Source organism: Morus notabilis, unplaced genomic scaffold, assembly GCF_000414095.1.
Source record: "Morus notabilis unplaced genomic scaffold, ASM41409v2 Scaffold2758, whole genome shotgun sequence".
NCBI classification, from domain to species: domain Eukaryota; kingdom Viridiplantae; phylum Streptophyta; class Magnoliopsida; order Rosales; family Moraceae; genus Morus; species Morus notabilis.
In genome coordinates, this window is record NW_010364069.1 from 7,281 (window position 1) to 26,624 (window position 19,344).

Below are 19,344 nucleotides of genomic sequence, written 5' to 3' on the forward strand. Positions count from 1 at the left end.
CTAGATTCGTCGACAGAGCTTCGACATAGAGAGAAGTAAGATAGGATTTTTGACAGAGCTTCGTATCGTGAATCTTCTCGCATATGTGTGATCTGGTCTTATCAGTCATTCTCCAGCCACGACAATGACAAATAGAGGCGAATAGAGATGAGAGAGAAGGGAAACGACTCTGACGTGTTCTTACTAGAAAAAAGATAGATGGGCAACTACTCCAGTGCCTGCAGGGATAGCGAGTTAATGGCTGGCAGAGAAGGTTGGATGACGACAGAAAGAGCGCAGAGAGAATGTGAGGTTGCATGAGATGAAAAGAAAATAAAGAGGACCGATAAGAGAAGGGAGACGAGAGATGGGGGAGAAAGATATGATATTTGATGAGAGAGAAAGAAAAATCTACAATTGAATTGGAGTTTTAAGGGCCTTTTGGTCTTTTAAATTCAATTGAAAATGTGAGGGAGGAATCAAATGGGTATTATTTAGTTAAAAGGGTAAAATTTTAGACCAATCATATTTTAAAAGGTAAAATCTATAATTTACTCTTCTATAAAGCTCTACCAAATAAGACTTTAAAGTCCTTTATGATTTTTATTTTATTATGATTTTTATTTTTTTGTGGTACTTTAAAATAAGAATTATTATCACCGGTACTCCTGAATTAGAGTCATTCTTAGTTTGTCTCTTAAATTTTAAAAACTCTCACATTGTACCATGAACTTTAAATTATTCCCACTTAACCCCTTCTGTTGTAATTTTGGATAAAAAAAGGTAGAAAAAAGAAAGCAATGCAGTCACGCAACCCCCGTTTGGTTCATTAGTTTGAATTTTATTGATTTGAACTTTTTGATTTGAACATAAAAATTCCAACTATGCGATTTAAATTGTAGTTTGAATTGACGTTTGAATGTGCAGTTAAAGTTTTAATTTGAACATGAAATAAAATTTAAATTTGTGTTTGGTAGGTGTGGAAAGCAGAGTGGACACCTTTTTACTCTTTAAAAATGGTTTGAACGATTGAACTTGAAGGGAGAGTTAAACTCTAAGTTTGACCGTTCAACTTAGTTCAAACGGGAAAATAGTATTTTTATTTGAATTTTTATTAAAATTAAATGGATAAAAACTACATAGCCACGCTCAAACTACTCTTTTTCTTTCTAATTTTAATAGAAATTCTTATAAAAATGTTTAAATGAGATAAATTCAAAATTTAAGAGTAAAGTGAGAGTTTTCAAAGTTTAAAGGGTAAAATGGAAATTCCCCAAAGTTTAGGGCACTAGTGTGAGTAATCTTAAAATAAAAAGCCATTTCGCGAACCCTACTCTCTATATTACCTCTCGGTGCTCCTCTTTTCCAGTTCTCGTTTCCGCAGCCCTCTTTTCCTTCACTTCTGCTCTGCGCAGCTCAGTCGCCGGTAAGCTCTGATCCGCCCCTATAGCGTATGTTCACACTTTAAGCTTTTCAATATTGTTATTTGTTTGACGTATTGTCTTCTTAATTTTTTTTAAAAATTTAATTTTCGCTAATCGTTAGTTATTTAACGATTTTGGGATTTCAGCTAGTAGACAATGTTTTGGATTTTTTTTAATACTCATAAAACTCGTACTTGTTGAAGGGAAAAAGTTACATAAATGAGTATTCTAATCCGCAGATGCATTTTTTTTTTCTCAGAAGGCAGAACAAATTACATCAATGGCTGTCACGTTCTACGACCTGGGCTCGGCTGCTGGCCTCAAGAAACTCGATGACTACCTGTTAACTCGTAGCTACATCTCTGGGTAAAAGCTTTGTTTAGTCTTAACTCTCAAGGATTAGATTCTTTGTTTCATTTTCACTAAATAATACGGTATTCAAATTAAAATGTACTCATTTGCATATATATATATATATATATATATATATATATTCCTGTGGGCAGATATCAGGCTTCCAAGGATGATATCACGGTGCACGCTGCGCTTTCGAAGGCTTCGTCCGCGGAATATGTGAACGTGTCGCGTTGGTACAACCATATTGAAGCACTTCTGAGGATTTCGTAAGTTCATAACTCGTAAAAACTGTTTGGTTTGCAACTTTAGATGATGTCAATTATTGTTTTCCTGCCCTTTTTTTTTTCATAATTCAGTTTGTTTGCTTTGTGTTTATGTTTTGCTTATTATGTAACGTGTTGCTGTACTTTAGTGGTGTTGCCGGAGAAGGTAGTGGTGTTGTGGTGGAGGGAGCCGCCCCGATCACTGAGGAGGCAGTTGCTACCCCACCCGTGGGTGACTCAAAGGCAAGTATTGCTGCCCCGTTTTTGGCATTTTTGATTTGTTTTGCTTAGAAATTGTAATAACTAGATATAATTAGATGAATATCCAGCATAGTTGGTCATAGTCATTTGATAGCTTATGATATAACTTTCAGGCTTCTGCTGCTGATGAAGATGACGACGACGATGTGGATTTGTTTGGTGAAGAGACTGAAGAGGAGAAGAAGGCTGCAGAAGAACGTGCAGCTGCCGTCAAGGCGTCTGGAAAAAAGAAAGAGAGTGAGTTTGCTGTTTTTGCTTGAGTTTTTTTTTTCTTATATGATTGCCCTTTTCGCAAAGGTTTTAATAGAAGCTTTACTTTGATGTGATTTTCAGGTGGCAAGTCTTCAGTTCTGTTGGATGTGAAACCATGGGACGACGAGACAGACATGAAGAAGCTTGAGGAGTCAGTCAGAGGCGTTCAGATGGAGGGATTGTTTTGGGGAGCTTGTATGTTCATAAAATTTTTTGGCTATTTTGATCCTGCTCGTAGCAAACTCTGATTGTGTTTCTTATTTGGTTTTTTATTTGTTTTGTCCAGCCAAACTTGTACCTGTTGGGTATGGTATAAAGAAATTGCAGATAATGCTCACCATTGTCGACGACCTTGTCTCTGTGGACACTCTTATTGAGGAACATCTCACGGAGGAACCAATTAACGAATATGTGCAGAGTTGTGACATTGTGGCCTTCAACAAAATATGTAAGTCTAATACTTTTAGCTTTTCTGTTCTGTTGTCTCAATAAGAATTTTATTTGTTTGTCTTTTTTTTTTCCTGCAAAAATTGTATCGGTTTTGTTGATTTGTTCCATGTTTCTCGTTGCAGGATTTGAGCTCAGAGAGGTTTATTGTGGGTTGAGGTTGATAGACTTCGAGATCATTATGCATTTTTGTTGTGGCTATTGTTTTGGTTTTTCTTTTACTTATTTTGTTTCCTGGGAATATGTTTGAAGTGTCTTGTCGTCATTGGGGATTTTGTAATCCTAGCAATTTAGATGATGCCTTATTTGGTGCTCTTTTGTCACGAACGTCTTTCTAGTTTTAAAACCTTATTTTAAGTAAAAGCGAATCAGACCATTCCAATTTTGGTATGGTTTTTGTTTATTCATCTATCATATCAATAAGTTGGTTGATCTTGGTTACTTTGCTCTTGTTTCGAATGAAGGATGATGAGTAAAACATAATTTGTGTGGGAACAATTCTTATTCTATGGTCAAATAAGTAGTGAAAGATCGATGTACATAAAACTAAGACTCAAAACGTTCAGAGCCTGTTAAATTTGGTATTGCAAAAACCGCTGTGTTGGTGAATAATAAATAGACATGCGATGGTTAAATATCTTTTCTTTTACCTGTTGTCTTTTTTTTTTTCTCTAATATTTTTTCGCAGTTTATTTTCTTACAATATTATTTTTTAAAATACTGTCTTTTTTCATTTTCTTTTAATTAAAATAATTCTTTTTAAATATCTCACTACTTGCATTTTTTTTTAATCAATATAATTTCTTACAATATTATTTTTTGTTTTGCTATAATTAGTGGACTTAGTTTCTAAGAAGACTACAGGCTTGTTCTTTTGGAGTTTAACTTAAGTATAATTTTTGAGTTAAATTTGAGTTATAACTTGAGTTGAACTTGTAACTTGAGTTTGTGTTTGGTTGTGTACATTTGAGTTATGGTTTGAGATAAGAATTTTTTTGAGTTTGTGGTTGAGTGAGTCAAGACTTGAATTTGTATTTATATAGTATTTTAATAAAAACTCAATGTTGATGAAAAATTTTAATATGATATATGGGTCGGGTTTTATTCGTCTTTTCATTGTCAACGCATAGAAAAAAAAATCATCTCAATCAGAATTAAAACAAAAAAATTATAGCATTTTTAACAATAGAAAAAATATTGTTCATTAATTTGAGTTTGAGTTTCTAAACTCCAGTTGAAAGGAAAACTTAAACTTGAATTTTAATCTTAAACTCGAGTTTGAACTCGAGTTTAAACTTAAAAGAACATGAATTCAAATAAATTTGTAACTTGAGTTGCTTTTTTTTTTTTTTAATTTTTCACTCAAAAGAACAAGCCCTACATATTTTGATGTGGTGTCAAACTCATATATTAGGAAATGTGCTGACTTACGTAGTGACATTTTCATCCATTTTAGGTGAAGAAAATGTGACAAATTTCTCACATTTTATTTTATTTTGTTTTATTTTTTATTTTTTAGTAACAACCTGCAAAAATCGTTTTCACAACTCAAATTATAATTTAAATTTTTTTATATTTTTATATGAAAAAAAATACTAACAAAAAAGTTGAATTGTAGAATTATAGCAAAAGAATTTAATTGTGATTTGAGTTATGAAAAGAACAAAAAGCATTGCCATGTCATGAACCATTTTCACCCCAATCAGAAGGCCAACCATGCACTGTATGAAAACTCACGAATGATAACTCAATGCCAATTCAAGGAAACCCGAGACAAGACGAGTATGTCTTAGGACTCCAATTTATTACCAAGGAAATGTTCAGACATAATCTGTTCTCTTAAGCATCAACAATTTCTCAAATACTATTGATTTTCTTGCATAATTCGCTCACAGTTACTCAATCCAACTAATGAAGATAAGCACGCTGAAGAAACAGAAAAATTTTAACACAAACCATTGATTTTTCGGTCCGCACAAGATTTTCCAACTCATAAAAGAACTACCATTGAAGTCTCAGAAAACTTGAAGCAAAAAGCCCTAGAATGCAAAAGAAAAAAAAAAAGAAGTCCCAGAGAACAAGCTTGAGGTTTATAAAAACACAAAATTGAAGCAAGAAAGTTTTTCCAAGGTGAACTCAGGATTCCAACTAGTACACCCCTTCACTCAAGAAGAAGCACCGCTGCGTAAAGCTCGACCCTTTTCCGGTTTCCTAGAAGCCAATTGACTCTCGGGCTGCACGATAATTACCAAACAATTTAGATGCAGCTACAAAATCCAACAGATAAGTTTTCAGGAAATAATGCTATTGAACTTTAAGAATTACCTCTTTCTTGACAGGCTCTTCCTTTTCTGACAAAATCAACTCAATGTGGCATGGGGATGACATGTAAGCTGCCAATGAAATTTAGAAGGTCAATTACTATTAAGTTAAAAATCTTTTTAAACTCAAAGTAATTCAGCAATAGACAAGCACTCACGATTTATTCTTCCATGAGCACGGTATGTACGACGCCTTTGCTTTTGCGCCTGATTCACTTGGATGTGAGATATGTAAAGTGAATCCACATCCAATCCTTTCACCTAGAGAAAATGTTAACAAAATACACAATGGTTAGTTAACCTGATAAGATTAAATACGATAAGCAAAACAGGATAATGCCCACCTCAGCGTTACTCTCAGCATTCTTCAGTAAGTCCAGGATAAACCTCGCAGATTTAACAGGCCAGCGCCCTTGTCCATTTGAGTGGCGATTCTTAGCCTGTGCAGTTCTCCCTACTCCACGACAAAAGCGACGGAACGGAATGGCTTGCTTGTGAGCCAAAACGTCCTCCAAGTAGCTTTTAGCCTTGGCCAGAGCCAACTTGCGAATAGCAAAAGCTGTCTCTCTTGTATTCTGAAGGGATAATTACAAGCGGTGGGAGACATATGAGATGAACTTAACAAGAAGAAATAGAGAAAATTAACGTATGGTATTAACATATTTCCCGAATGTTTCATCAGCCACTCTAGAGCGGATCATAAATGAATAATGTCAGTTCAAAAGAAGTCCAATCATGCAATGGAAAAAGCCTCCGAAAAGGATCTTAATAGTTAATACATGCAGAACTATCAACTATTTACTTTAGAAATAACATTAACACCATATCTTCTTCTGATGTATTCTAACACTTAATGCATTGCACATTGACAACATTTCAGAATATCCCACGGAAATTCACTACCGTTGACCATTGCTAAATTACTCAAGAACAGCCTACTCAAAAATCGATATACCAAAATTCTGATATCAAAATTCCATCACATAATGAGGGTAATATTTGAACGGAGATTGAAGAAGAGGCATAAACAATGAATTAATTTAATTTGGTCACAATTTAAGTTTATATATTATAAAAACAAATGAGAATTCACCAAGTCGAATGGACATACCTTAAAATGAACTCGGAGATCGGATCCCCTGGCTTTGCAGGCTGAATTCCAATAACAAAAAATTTACACAAAAATAAGTTTCTTACATTTGTCCCTAAAAATAAAAGAATTGATCCAAACTTCCTGAGAAAAACTTCGAAAAAAAATGAGAATTTTAAATAATGCCCCTTCCTAGTTTCGAATCAACAAACCCTAAAAAATAAAAAAGCAAATTTAGGTCGCCAAAGAAAAGTTCCAGAGGAGAAAATCTTCGATCTTTTTAATTCATAACCAAAAAAAAAAAAAAAAAAAATAGCGATTACTTACACTTAGTAGGGTTATCCGGCTCTCTCGAATACTTCACCTGAAATTCAAAAACAAGTTCACTTAATTAAAATCCAATTCAAAGAACCGGAAAAAGTTCGAATTTTGCGAACGTTTTCTCTTTACACAAAGCAATTTTTAGCTCAATTTAGCTTCTTAAACAACAAAATTCAATTCCACTCAAATTCAGAACAACTCACCATGGCTGATCTTACCGCTTCCGCCTAAGCTTTTTCCCTCACTAAATCCCTAGGAAAATTTTAGGGCTTCTGAGATATATGGAAGAGAGAGAGAGATTAATCGAAAGAAACCCTCGGAGCTGGCTAGGGTTTACTGGTTGATTTGGACTTTCAGCTTGTATTCGGCCCAAAATAAATTGGGCTGGGCTTTAAAAAAAACTGGGCTGGGCTTAATTTTTATGTATAGTATTATTGTCAAGTAAACCCGTCAAAAACGACAGCGTTTCGCTCTTAGGGGCAAAATTGTAACTTCGGGAACTCCATAAAACGGCGGAGATAAAGGAGGAGAGACAGGTTCAGTTGGGTCCATGGCCGATCTCAAAGCAGAGGGAACGAATTAGCAGAAAAGACTGGACTAGTAAGATTTTCAATAAATTTATTATATTATCATGGTTATATAATAGTGTATATTCATTTTCGTTTTTGTTTATATTTTTTAAATTGTTTGTTTCTATATCCTTTTTATAATTCGTCGTTCGCTCTTTCAATTTCCGCTGGGGAGATTTTTTCAATTCTGATAAATTCGAAGCAGAAATTTAATTTTTTTCGTCTTTTAACGTCCATTGTGTGATTTGGAGTTCTGGGCTTGTCTCTGAATAGGATTTCGGTACTTCTTCTGAAGCCATTAATCAAGCTTTGTGGAAATTCTTGTTTGGAAATTTTCAAGTTTTCAGAAGAATTGGAACCTGTTTTAGTACACATAATCAAGAAATTTTTGAGCAAGAGGAAGAGAAAAAGACCCAAGTTCGGGTTTGTTTTTGGTTTTGGGAACCGAAATTAAGCGGGTTTTGGGTTTTTATGATATAGTTTGGTTTTGCAGATTGTGATTTTTTTGGATTATTTGAAAGAAGTTTATGATCAAGGGAGGCCCAAGATTGAATTTTGGTTTTTTGGTTTGGAAACGTAGAAGATTCTGAGTGGTTTCAACTAGGTTCATGATTTTTTTGACGGAATAGATTGGGATTAAAGATTGAACAATGTCAATGAACAATAACAATCAGGTCAAGAATGTTGGGGCCCCACCACATTTTGGTAATTCAGGGATGGTTCCACAATCTATGCCTTTGAATCACCAGCCCCATCTTCTTTCTCAAGCACAACCTCAAACACAAAGTGGGTCTCATTTTCCCGGCCATTTTCAGTTGTCCGAGCCTCAAGCGCAGGCGCTTGCTCAGTCTCAGTTTGTGAACGCCCACGCACAAGCGCAGGCTCATGCAGCGCACACCCAATTCCAATCTCAGTTGCAGGCTCAAGCGCAGTCGCTCGCCCATTTGCACAGTGCCAACGCTGGTAATGCTGGTGTGTCATCACCTCCTGTGGCGACGCCGGGCACGGGAAGTACCAAGAGAGCTAACCAGAAACCACCTTCTCGGCCACCAAGTTCATCCAATGCCAATACGAGTTTGCCGTTTAAGACCATGGAGCTGACCCCGGCTGCTCGTAGAAAGAAGCGTAAACTACCTGATAAACAGATACCGGATAAGATTGCATCACTTTTGCCTGAATCTGCCCTTTATACTCAGTTGCTTGAATTTGAGGCCCGTATTGATACTGCTTTGGCGAGGAAGAAGATTGCCATCCAGGAGTCCTTTAAAATCTCTCCCCGTTTCCAGAAAACGCTAAGGATTTACGTATTCAACACCTTTGCAAATCAGACACAAAATACATCCGAAAACAAGAATGCAGAACCCCCTACTTGGTCGCTTAAGATAGTTGGGAGGCTCTTGGAAGACGGAAAAGATCCTCTGGTTTCTGGAATGACACCTAAGTATAGCACCAAGTTCTCATCTTTTTTCAAGAAAATTACTATATACTTGGACCAAAATCTTTATCCAGATAACCATGTGATTCTGTGGGAAAGTTCTCGTTCACCAGTTCTTCATGACGGCTTTGAGGCGAAGCGAAAAGGGGATAAAGAGTTTTCTGCAATGATAAGGCTGGAAATGAATTATGTGCCAGAAAAATTTAAACTTTCCCAAGCGCTGAGTGAAGTTCTTGGAATCGAGGCAGATACCAGCACTAGAGTCATAGCTGCGATTTGGCACTATGTTAAAGCTAGGAAGTTGCAGATCCCTAGTGACCCTACTTCTTTCATGTGTGATCCTCCTCTTCAGAAAGTTTTTGGGGAAGAGAAAATGAAATTTACCATGGTTTCAGGCAAGTTAGCACAGCATTTAAGTCCGCCGCAGCCTATACATCTGGAGCATAAAATTAAGCTTTCAGGAAACTGTCCAGCGGGAACTACCTGCTATGATGTTCTGGTTGATGTGCCTCTTCCTCTGGAGAAGGAAATGTCTTCATTCTTGGGAAATACCGATAAGAATAAGGAAATTGATGCTTGTGACGAATTGATTGCTACATCAATTAAGAGGATCCATGAACACCGGAGACGGCGGGCTTTCTTTCTTGGTTTTAGTCAGTCTCCGGCGGAGTTTATTAATACGTTGATTGCTTCTCAGAGTAAAGACTTGAAGCTTGTTGCTGGAGACGCTAGTAGAAACACAGAAAAGGAGCGCCGTTCTGATTTCTATAATCAACCATGGTAAGCTTCTATTCTCTATATTTCCATTAGCTAATTGTCGGTATTATTACTTCCACCTGCAATTGATTGTTGAAAATGGTTTGCCTATTGATGTATAGTTTTTATTTATTTATTTATTTTTTTTATTGTGGACTGGAGAAATGAAATTGAGTTTGAAAATTAGATTTTGTTGCAACTTGCACACTCATGATTCACATGCACTAAGCAGTTCCCACATCGATGAATGATGACATCTCACTTGAATCGACCATTTAGGCCTCGTTCACTTCGCGGATTCGAGTTTTCAATTCGAGCTGAGATGTGACATTTTCTGAGAGCTTTTCACTGTAATAAAAAAAGTTAGATGTGACATTTTCTGAGAGTTTTTTACTGTAGAAACCTATAACTGAAAACTTGAATCGGTGAAATGAACGAGGCCTTAGTTTTCCTCTAGTTACTAAGTAAAATTCCCATTACCTATTTAAGAACGCATTAATGCTGAGTGAGTTAAAACATTGGTTCTGTTGCATACCAAGAATCATGTAGAGCATGTTTGGTAAGGGGGTTCAAACCCCGGTTCAAATGGTTCTCACAAAAATTTGAATTTAACCCTTGAACCAAACGGCCGTAGATTCAAAAAAGGGGGGGTATTTTTGAGCCCCTGTACTTGTGATGTGTCTCTGTATGGAGTCATTTTTACAACCGAGATAGGTTTTTCTTTAGCCCCAAAATTCATCAAACCCGCTCAGTGGACTCGAGTTATTTGGAAGCCTTAAAACTCTTTTATTCACCAAGTAGGCGGCCCTGAGGAACTTAATCAAAATCATGTGGAAACAAACCACAGGCCTGACTACTCAACCAGGAGTGTTACCATCATGGAGTGTCTCCATTGATACTTTTTTTTTTCCCTTCAATATCCCACCGTAGAATTCTCATATTACTATGTTATTTTCTCGATTTGAATTTGTTTCTCTTGTGGCATAAATTAACAGGGTTGAAGATGCCGTAATTCGTTACCTGAACAGAAAAACTGCTGGAAGTGATGCTCCTGGGAGCACTTGAATGAAGGGATTATTGAATTGTCAGTAGCTGACAGGCTTGTAGGGTTGTACTCCATCATTAACATCCTTTTTGTTTGGTTTCTTCTTGGTACCTTTCCCATCTTGATTTCAGCATTATAAGCTCCTCTTTTTTTGTTTTTTTTGGAACATATGCGTCTGGTTGGTAGATTCGTACCATGATTTGAATTATGATTCGTGGTTCGTTACAGTATTTTTTCTCATAAAAAACACACATAAATCGAGAATGATTCTGAATCTATAAACCAAACGTTTAGTCATCAGGAGAGGAAAAGAGATACATATTTCTGACTTTTGCTTAGTTCTAGTTAGATTTATTGATTTAATAGACAAAATCATTCAAACCATTTCTCTATTTCAGCAAACGCTGGTTTGTGAGCTTCATCAATGTTGAGCCAGGATTCATTTTGTCCTTGCTATTTGAAGATTGATCCATATTAAATCTTTTTTGCTTGAGAAAAAAAAATTAAAAGAAAAATCTAAAGGGTGTGTTTGGACTTTGGAGGACAGGATTAAAAATCAGAGTGGATAATAAATTCCAATTGTTTGTTTTCTTTCTTTTTTAGACATAATTTTTGTTATTCTCTAGTAAATGTTAAACCTTATTTATAGGGTTATCCATGACTCAATCTAAGGCCCGTTCATTTCACCGATTTGAGTTTAGAATTCGAATTTTGTTACAGTAAAAAACTATTAGAAACAGTCACATTTAACTTTTTGTTACAGTAAAAAATTTTCACATAAAGTCACATCTCAACTCGAATTAAAAACTTAAATCAACAAATTAAATGAGTTTTAAATAGATGCATAAAATTGAGTTTGTAAAGGGAAAATGAGACAAATACCTTAGAATATATGAGTTTAGATTTTTAGATTTTATTTTTAATTAATATTCTTTTAGTGAAATAATTATATTAGTAAAAAATGTATTAATCAATAGTAAAAAATAAAAAACTAAACTCGTACATTTCAGAATAAGTTTAGCAATTTTGTTGTTTGTACAAAAGCCCGGTTTGATACACTTATATTCAACGTTTTATACCTACAAAGTTAAAACTTTTATGAAAGCAGACAATAAATAAATAAATAAGCAAGTATACACGAGGCCACGTATATAGCACGTGCTACCTTATTCAAATCATAGGGAGTTAAAACTGAAGCAGATATCAAGCAATAATGTTGCATTAGAACACAGATTGGCATGTGGTCGTCTAGTTACTTTGCTTGGTCAAAAGCAGAAAACCATTTATCTTTTGGTTATGTGCTGTTCTCTACTAATATTGAGATCTTGTACTATATATATATATATATATATATATATTGTTTTTTTGTGAATTGTAGAGTAAGACACATTTTCAGCTTATCTTTGTGTAAACAACTCTTTCTAGTTTGTAGCTTATTTTATTAATATTTATCTCTCTTTCTATGCATACGTGTCTGATTGTCTCCATCAGTTGGTCGTTAAGAATAGATGTCTTGAGCTTATCTTTGGGGGTACTTCACAATCCATAAATTCCTTTCTATCCAAGTGCAAATCCTTCCCTTTTTATTTCTCCATTACGCGATCAATGTGTTTTGCAAACAAAATTTGTTTGTTTGTTTGTTTTTTTTTTTTTTTTCCTGAAGTTGTAAACAGAAGTTGATAAATAGTTCTCTCTGTATTCCTCCTCTTCTATACGTAATTAGTGCTATTCTTTGTCATTTAACCACTGGGGCTATAGATAGATGGAAGGGGCAAAATTTCTCATGTTTGGTACTTTGTTATTGAAGTGTAGTAGTACATAAGGGATGTAACACAGCGCATAATGACATTTTAATAACAACTTTTTTTTTTTTAATAGAAAATCGTTTCATAAAGCCAAAGAGAGAAAAATAAACAAATTAAGGGCATGCACAAACAAATTAAGGCAGCCCCAGCCGAAGCCAAAAGAAGCAAACCAACTTGCTTAAATAGAAGCAAAAAGAGAAAATTGACCAAGAGGAATACGAACATCCCTCAACAAACAAGCAGGGGCTGAAAGAGTCCAACATCTCAATCTATTAGCAACGACATTGTCGATCCTCCCGACTCAATTGAAAGAGAAGTGAGAACGAAAATCTTAACCACAAAACAACCACCCGGTCCTTTACGAGGTCCATAGGGCACACACACTTGCGAAAGTCTCCTTCAAAGACCGGCTTGGAAACTTGTAGCCAACTGGACCGCCATAAGGGTTGCCAAGGCTTCCACCCATCACAAACGAAATCGATGAATGCACCTGCACCTCATCCCCAGGACGATCTTGCCGCCGGACATGGCCAAAGAATTAGCATTATAAGACCAAAAGGGTCATCAAAGCTACGGCCTCACCAACATGCCAAACTCTTATGTGACAAGCAATTTGTCACTTGACAAGGAAAATGGAGGGAACTAATTATCAAATCATATGCTTCACAATTAAGCCTGTATGATGCACATTATTATTTATTAAACTATAGCCTAGAGAGATAAGAGACAAAAAATTAGTAATATTAATGAGTAAAATATTTATCCTTGATATTTGTAAAATATTTTATATGTTTTGTAGCGTTAAATTGCATAATACGGTCTAATACATTGATTTTTATCCATATTGAATATCACAATACTATGTATTGTATCAAATTTGAATTTCGTATTAAATTATACAATGTATGAAATGTTGTCAAACACTATATTACTCTTAAATAATACAATACGGAGTGCGCTTATACTGTGTACCAAACATGCCCTGATTTTATAGATGTTCAATTAAATATGAAACAGTATTAAAGATGTGTACCAAACATGCCCTGATTTTATAGATGTTCAATTAAATATGAAACAGTATTAAAGATTGTTGTTCCCTAGCTGGACTTGAAAACAAAGGGGATGACACTCTAATAATGAAACTTTCCATGGCAAGTTGTCTTATCACATTGGTATTTTTCTTGTATGAGTTTATTCCCAAAGTGAAACATTTTACCAAACTGGGATCCTACATGGTCTTTGTAGTTCTTGTCTTTTCAACTTCACTTTTTACCGACGAGCTTACGTAGACGTTTTGTTTGGGAGTGTCAATATTATCAACTTGTTGGCCAACATAGAAGAAAAGGTACAAAATTTGAAATACGGATCTTGTCTTTCCAAATAATAGAAAAGTTCAAAACTTCTGGACACAATAAATGAAAAATGATTAGGCATACTACTGAGATTCTAATTTTTTTCCTCTATAGAATGTAATTTTTTTTTTCCAAAGAAATTATATATTTGTGCTCCCAATAAATAAAGTAAAATTTTATATTATATCTCACAAATAATTTTATTTGTGTCCCCTAAATACACTATATCGCTATATCCTCATCTACTTACTTTCTTGTCTGCTTCTGCATATAATATATATTGCACAAATTTTGGTATCTTCTAGCTTGAACTTGAAGTCAATCCATCAATTTTCATTTTGAGGACGTTTGGTTCATAGATTTAGAACTATTTTTTATTTACGTGTATATTTTATGAGAAAAAACACTATAACAAACTACGAATCATGATATGAACCATGCCATGAGTCTTTGCTCCAAACGCAACCTTTGTGTTTTATTAGGTATATAAATAACTAGAGTTAGTACCTATCTCAGACAAATTTCTAGGGTTCTAATTATTCTTTTACTCCTATTTAACTTGGAGGGCATAAGAACATTCATAAAAAAAACCTATATATGCACATATGATCATCTTCAAAAAGAGTGATTAATTTCTGACTAGATTAATGTCAAATATCTTTTAAATACTTTTTTCAATTAAACAAGTATGAAAAGATGTTATATATATGTCAATCCCCCAAATATGGGTTAGTGAAGTGGAGGCTTGTTTAGAAATTTAAACTTGTTTAAGAAAGTGATTAACAAATAACAGTGTAAAATTTTAAATTTCAAATCTAAAACATCCAGATATTTCCAAACAAACCCCACTAATTATGAAAAATTCAGTTGCAAGAAGGGTGGTGAAATTTCCAACCAAACCAGTTCAAAACCTCACTTCTGGTATCATGCCAAGAATTTTCACAAGTTTAACATACATAAATTGTAAACTCAAATATTACTAGACTGTAATTGATCTCAACATTTACTAAGATGTTATATATATCTTAATTACTACTTGTTTAGAAGAGGTTGCGCTTTTATTTTTAAACAATCGAAGAAGAGAAGGAGCAATATCATAGAATTTATTTATACGTGCTAATAAAATCTTTGGATATCGGCCCCGTTCACTTCGCTGATTCAAGTTTAAAATTTGAGTTTTTCTACAGTAAAAAACTCTCACAAACAATCACATCTAACTTTTTTGTTACAGTAAAAAACACTCACATAAAATCACATCTCAACTCGAATTCTAAATTCAAATCAACGAAGTGAACGAGACCTAATAGAGTTCTGCGATTGGATCTTACCATCATTATCAAGAATGTTTCATCATAATTACCATTAACCCGCGTATACAAATATATCTAAAGCTGGCATTTTATACCATCTTAATCTTAATTTACAAATGAGGAGGGCATTTTCAACTTTCAGCAAAAACAAGAAATTACAAAAAGTAGTTGCTTCTATGCACACGCACGCCGCACGCACATTAATTACGTTACATTAATAGTATGGCAATATATCTACTCAGTAACCACATTAAGCGATCACATCATAATTAAGATGATATTTTATAACATTAATCAACTATTAGTCGCATCTCCTCCGAACCAAAACCTTCAAGCCACCAGCCATGTGAGCCGTCAAGAGAGGGACAAAAACCGGCCTGTTCAAACTGACCGGTCGAATCTCGAACCGGCTCAGCACAGAAGCCACCACGTACTTCATTTGAGTAAAAGCCATTTCCTTCCCAAGACACACTCTCGGACCGGCTTGAAAAATCGGAAACTTGAACGGGCTAACCGGTTCCAAAAACCGGCTCCCGTAGTCCCCATCCGGTTCGCCGAACCACCGGTCCGGTCTAAACTCCAAACAGTCCTTTCCCCACACCTCTTCCATCCTCCCCATTCCGTACGGGAAATACGTCACCCTATCCCCTCTCCTTACCGCCGTCCCATCCGGCAAAACGTCGTCGTTTCCGGCGTGCTTCGAGTCCCACGGCACCGGCGGGTAAAGCCTCATGGCCTCACACAAACATGCTTTCACAAAACTCATACTCTGCAAAGCGTCATAATTCAACACATTGTCACCGTTATTCATGACGCTTTTCACTTCCTCAACGACGTCGTTTTCAACCCGGGGATTCTCGGAGAGCAACCAAAAGAGCCACGTCATTGCCGCCGACGTGGTGTCACGTCCGGCCATTATGAAGCTTATCACCATGTCCCTCACCACCTCCTCCTCGTGGCCCGCCATCAACAACCTCGTCAGCAAATCTCCACCGCACGATGATCTGACTTCACGATCATGATCATGATCGTGAAGGGCTTTTCTCTTGTTCTTGATGATCTCCGCAACAGAATTGTGAATAAGCTTGATCTCTTCTCTGAGAACCTTTTCAGACCCGAACCCCAACGCGCGCTTCACCTTCCAGACGAGGAACACCGGCGCCGTCCCTCGCTTGGCGCTGATCTCCGCGGCGCGGTCAAACGCGTTGACCAGGCGTGAAAGGTCAAAACGACACGAATCAATGCCCAGTGACACCTTGCAAATGACATCAAAAGCGAACCTCCGCAGCACCTCTTGCAAGTCCACAACGGTTTCCTTCTCGCAAGCCTCCTCCAACAGTGGAAGCAGCTTCTCCTTTGTCTCCTGCTTGAGCGCCATCACTACGAACTCCCGCAGAGACCTGAATATTGTCGGGACCATAAATTTTTTTCAGTAATTAGGAAACCATTAGGTAAAAGTAAAAGATTTTTTTTTTATTAAATAATATGACTGCCGTGAAGATGACAAAGCTAGAAAGATTTTTCAGTAGAAAAGTATAAAAGAAATAAAAACTACGGATACAAAAAGTTAGAATGTAAATTTTTACTAGAGTAAACGTTATCTGTGATTCGGAACTGGTGAAATAATGGGACCGAGTTTTTCTTATAACCGAAGAAACAACTAAAAAATTAGAAAATTTTCAAAATGTGAGTGGGAGATCACCTGGTGGTGAACTCATGGCTGGCGAGCTTCCTCTGAGAGGACCAGAGCTCGCCGTCGACGTTGAAGATTCCGAGACCGAGGAGGTCGCCGAGGATGTCGGTGAAGGGTTTGCCCTTGGGGAAGTTGTGGAAGTTGGTCTTGAGGACGTACTCAACGTTGGTCCGGTTGGCGGTTACAACCGTCCTGGGTGCGCCGAGGCGGTGAACGACAATGGTTTGGGAAAATGACGAGGAAAGGAGGTCGGTGTACCAGTCAAGCAGACGGTGGCGGTTTCTGTGGAAGGAGATAAGGCATTTGAGCTTGGTGTAGTTTGTTAGAGAGAGAAGGAGTACCATCAGGAGAAAGAGAGAGAACGTGATCATGATGATCAACATGATATGTAATATTACAAGTGTTGTGTAATGAGAGAATTTGTGTGTGGAAGAAGAGAAAGGTGAGGGGGGTATTTATTGTTGTGTTGTGACTGTGGAGTGAACGTAGTAATATACGTGTTAGTTTTGTTTGGTTCTGCGCGGAGAAAAATACCGGCTGAGGATGTCTTAGGGCTTTATGAGCAAAAATCGATAAAAAAAATTGGAAAAGGACAAATTTAGACAAAAAGATTATAAGGCACGTATGCGCGGAGAAAAATACCGGCTGAGGATGTCTTAGGGCTTTATGAGCAAAAATCGATAAAAAAAAATTGGAAAAGGACAAATTTAGACAAAAAGATTATAAGGCACGTGGTTCTCGAGCTTAAAAAGTTAGCTGCTTCTTTTTTTCTTTTTCTTTTTTTTTTAATCAAAAGCTCGCAATTAAGAGTGTGTTTAGTTAGTGGATTCGTGCTATGATTCAGATCATAATTTATAATTTATTACAGTATTTTTTCTCATAAAAAATATACATAAATTAAAAATAATTTTAAATCTATCAACCAAACGTCTTCTAAATCTCGTTAGAGATGAATTTTTAACTTCCAGAAACCCTAGTTTAGTAGTTTGCAGTCTACGCTCAAGATGTCTACTCCTTACTCCAATTGCAACTAAATGCTCGGCAGTAGTAGTAATAAATAATAATAATAATAATAAATAGTAAATTTTTAAAATTAAATTAAATAAATAGTAAATTTTAAAAATATTTAATGTAAATAATATTTGTTATATAAATGTTTTATTGACGATTGGTAAGAAATAATTTACGTGGTAAGATATCTTTATTTAAGTGAAAAAATATTTTTTTAAGAGTAGTAACAAGAAAATTTAAGTGAAAACAAATTTTTTTACAGTTGTTATACCGTAAACTGCTATTTACTTAATTTAGTTTTAAAAATCTGTTATTTATTATATTTTCCCTAATAATATATCCAACTAATGTAACATCTGTTTCGTTCACCGGTTGAAACAATGTTGATTTATAATTTTTATTTGAATTTAAAATTTTAATTGTGTAGTTTAAATTATAATTTGAATTGACGTTTAATTGTGTTTAGATAGGTGTGGAAAATAGAGAAAATGAGCGTACTCTTACAGTTCAAAAATGGTTTGGAAAGTTGAATTGAAGGAGGGACTAAACTTTAAATTGGATAGTTCATATTTAGTTTGAATAGGGAATAAAATCTAAAGTTCTAAATTATATATATGCTTACAAAATATGAATTTAAACTTGGTTCACCACTTGACAGAAAAATCCAGTTCGAATTAGTGACAAATCAGGGGTAATTTATAGATTTTTTGAAGAATTATTTGTCTTTAAAAACAAAAACAAAAGAACAGTTTGTCATGGGAATGATGTGGTAGAGTTAATTAAAAAGATAATCTATCAAAACTACACAAATATAGACTATTAGATCATAATAATTTACATCAAAATGAAGGGAAAAAAAAACAAAAACGAAAACAAATTTAGTAGAAGCTAATATAAAAATAAGGAGTTTCTCTAGTAGAATTGGAAAAAATAAACCACTAGTGGTTTTCTTCTTTTTAATTGTTAAATATGTATTAGACACTATTTGTTATGCCTACTTTTTCAATCTAATGTGATTTTTACCAAATTCAACGATAAAAACTAACTCTACTGGTAAGCCGGTCTATCGGAGAAGGTCTCATAAAAATTTTAAAAAAATGTCTTTTAAGGATAAAAAATTAGGGAGTTTCTCTGCTAGGCCTCCATATTGGTAGAACTTGATTTCTGACCGTTATATTTGGTCAAAATCACATTAGAATAAAAAAATATGAATAACAAATACATATTTGACAGTTAAAAAGTACATAATTATATATGGTAATTTATTTTTCTGGTACTATTAGAGAAACTCTTAAAAATTAAATCCATGAAAGAATTCTCTTTTTTGAAAAAATAATAGAGAGTTTCTCTTATAGAACAAAAAAAAATTATCGATAATTCTTTATTTTTCAACCGTTATATCCGTATTAAAAATTGTCTATTATATATATATATATTTAATTTGATACGATTTTAAACAGATCTAATAGTGAAAAATATATCTTAAAAAATGTCTACTAGAAAATTCTAAAATAATAATGAAAAACAAAATATCTCACGGAAGAAAGTCCCAAAATAGTAAAAAAATAAATAAAATAAAAGTATATATCTTAAGGTGTTGTAACTTGTAAGAACACACTTTACCACAAAAATTGTTCCTTTTCTTTTCCTCTT

At 35.0% G+C, this 19,344-nt stretch overlaps 4 protein-coding genes across 7 annotated transcripts; 2 read left to right on the top strand and 2 right to left on the bottom strand.

Annotated features, from left to right (window-relative positions):
• Positions 1–1,328: 1,328 nt before the first annotated feature.
• On the top strand, positions 1,329–3,415 carry LOC21388962 (elongation factor 1-delta). The gene is made up of 8 exons (XM_024170533.1): positions 1,329–1,405; positions 1,663–1,769; positions 1,910–2,026; positions 2,173–2,266; positions 2,398–2,521; positions 2,618–2,731; positions 2,823–2,984; positions 3,109–3,415. Coding segments are annotated over exons 2-8 (699 nt in total). The 5' UTR covers positions 1,329–1,405; positions 1,663–1,683; the 3' UTR covers positions 3,111–3,415.
• Positions 3,416–4,740: 1,325 nt separating this feature from the next.
• On the bottom strand, positions 4,741–7,014 carry LOC21388963 (60S ribosomal protein L17-2). Its single transcript, XM_024170535.1, has 7 exons — positions 6,919–7,014; positions 6,722–6,758; positions 6,416–6,456; positions 5,649–5,879; positions 5,463–5,565; positions 5,309–5,376; positions 4,741–5,217 (listed from the first exon to the last, which is right to left on the bottom strand). Exons 1-7 carry the CDS (start codon positions 6,919–6,921, stop codon positions 5,149–5,151), a joined length of 552 nt encoding a protein of 183 aa, XP_024026303.1. The 5' UTR covers positions 6,922–7,014; the 3' UTR covers positions 4,741–5,148.
• Positions 7,015–7,263: 249 nt separating this feature from the next.
• Positions 7,264–10,896, top strand: LOC21388964 (SWI/SNF complex component SNF12 homolog). Of its 4 annotated transcripts, XM_024170531.1 has the most exons (4): positions 7,284–7,315; positions 7,558–7,564; positions 7,778–9,499; positions 10,471–10,896. In XM_024170531.1, exons 3-4 carry the CDS (start codon positions 7,935–7,937, stop codon positions 10,538–10,540), a joined length of 1,635 nt encoding a protein of 544 aa, XP_024026299.1. In that variant the 5' UTR covers positions 7,284–7,315; positions 7,558–7,564; positions 7,778–7,934; the 3' UTR covers positions 10,541–10,896. The 4 variants fall into 4 exon arrangements, with proteins under 4 accessions (XP_024026297.1, XP_024026298.1, XP_010104027.2 ...); XM_024170529.1 differs by having other exon boundaries at positions 7,264–7,315; positions 7,558–9,499; XM_024170530.1 differs by lacking the exon at positions 7,558–7,564 and having other exon boundaries at positions 7,268–7,315.
• A 4,163-nt stretch (positions 10,897–15,059) lies between these two features.
• On the bottom strand, positions 15,060–17,190 carry LOC21388965 (cytochrome P450 94B1). Its single transcript, XM_010105726.2, has 2 exons — positions 16,690–17,190; positions 15,060–16,387 (listed from the first exon to the last, which is right to left on the bottom strand). The coding sequence occupies exons 1-2, from the start codon at positions 17,061–17,063 to the stop codon at positions 15,289–15,291; spliced, it is 1,473 nt and encodes a 490-aa protein (XP_010104028.1). The 5' UTR covers positions 17,064–17,190; the 3' UTR covers positions 15,060–15,288.
• Positions 17,191–19,344: the final 2,154 nt, after the last annotated feature.

What these genes read in the sequence shown, in the direction of transcription:
- LOC21388962 (XM_024170533.1), top strand. Translation starts at nt 1,684, where the DNA reads ATGGCTGTCACGTTCTACGACCTGGGCTCGGCTGCTGGCCTCAAGAAA. An exon ending in GAAGCACTTCTGAGGATTTC is followed by an intron (nt 2,027 to 2,172) that starts GTAAGTTCATAA and finishes GCTGTACTTTAG; the next exon opens with TGGTGTTGCCGGAGAAGGTA. An exon ending in CACCCGTGGGTGACTCAAAG is followed by an intron (nt 2,267 to 2,397) that starts GCAAGTATTGCT and finishes TATAACTTTCAG; the next exon opens with GCTTCTGCTGCTGATGAAGA.
- LOC21388963 (XM_024170535.1), bottom strand. An exon ending in TGCTCATGGAAGAATAAATC is followed by an intron (nt 5,377 to 5,462) that starts GTGAGTGCTTGT and finishes TTTCATTGGCAG; the next exon opens with CTTACATGTCATCCCCATGC. An exon ending in AAGAGCCTGTCAAGAAAGAG is followed by an intron (nt 5,218 to 5,308) that starts GTAATTCTTAAA and finishes ATTATCGTGCAG; the next exon opens with CCCGAGAGTCAATTGGCTTC.
- LOC21388964 (XM_024170529.1), top strand. Translation starts at nt 7,935, where the DNA reads ATGTCAATGAACAATAACAATCAGGTCAAGAATGTTGGGGCCCCACCA. An exon ending in GATTTCTATAATCAACCATG is followed by an intron (nt 9,500 to 10,470) that starts GTAAGCTTCTAT and finishes ATAAATTAACAG; the next exon opens with GGTTGAAGATGCCGTAATTC.
- LOC21388965 (XM_010105726.2), bottom strand. Translation starts at nt 17,063, where the DNA reads ATGTTGATCATCATGATCACGTTCTCTCTCTTTCTCCTGATGGTACTC. An exon ending in AGCCATGAGTTCACCACCAG is followed by an intron (nt 16,388 to 16,689) that starts GTGATCTCCCAC and finishes GACAATATTCAG; the next exon opens with GTCTCTGCGGGAGTTCGTAG.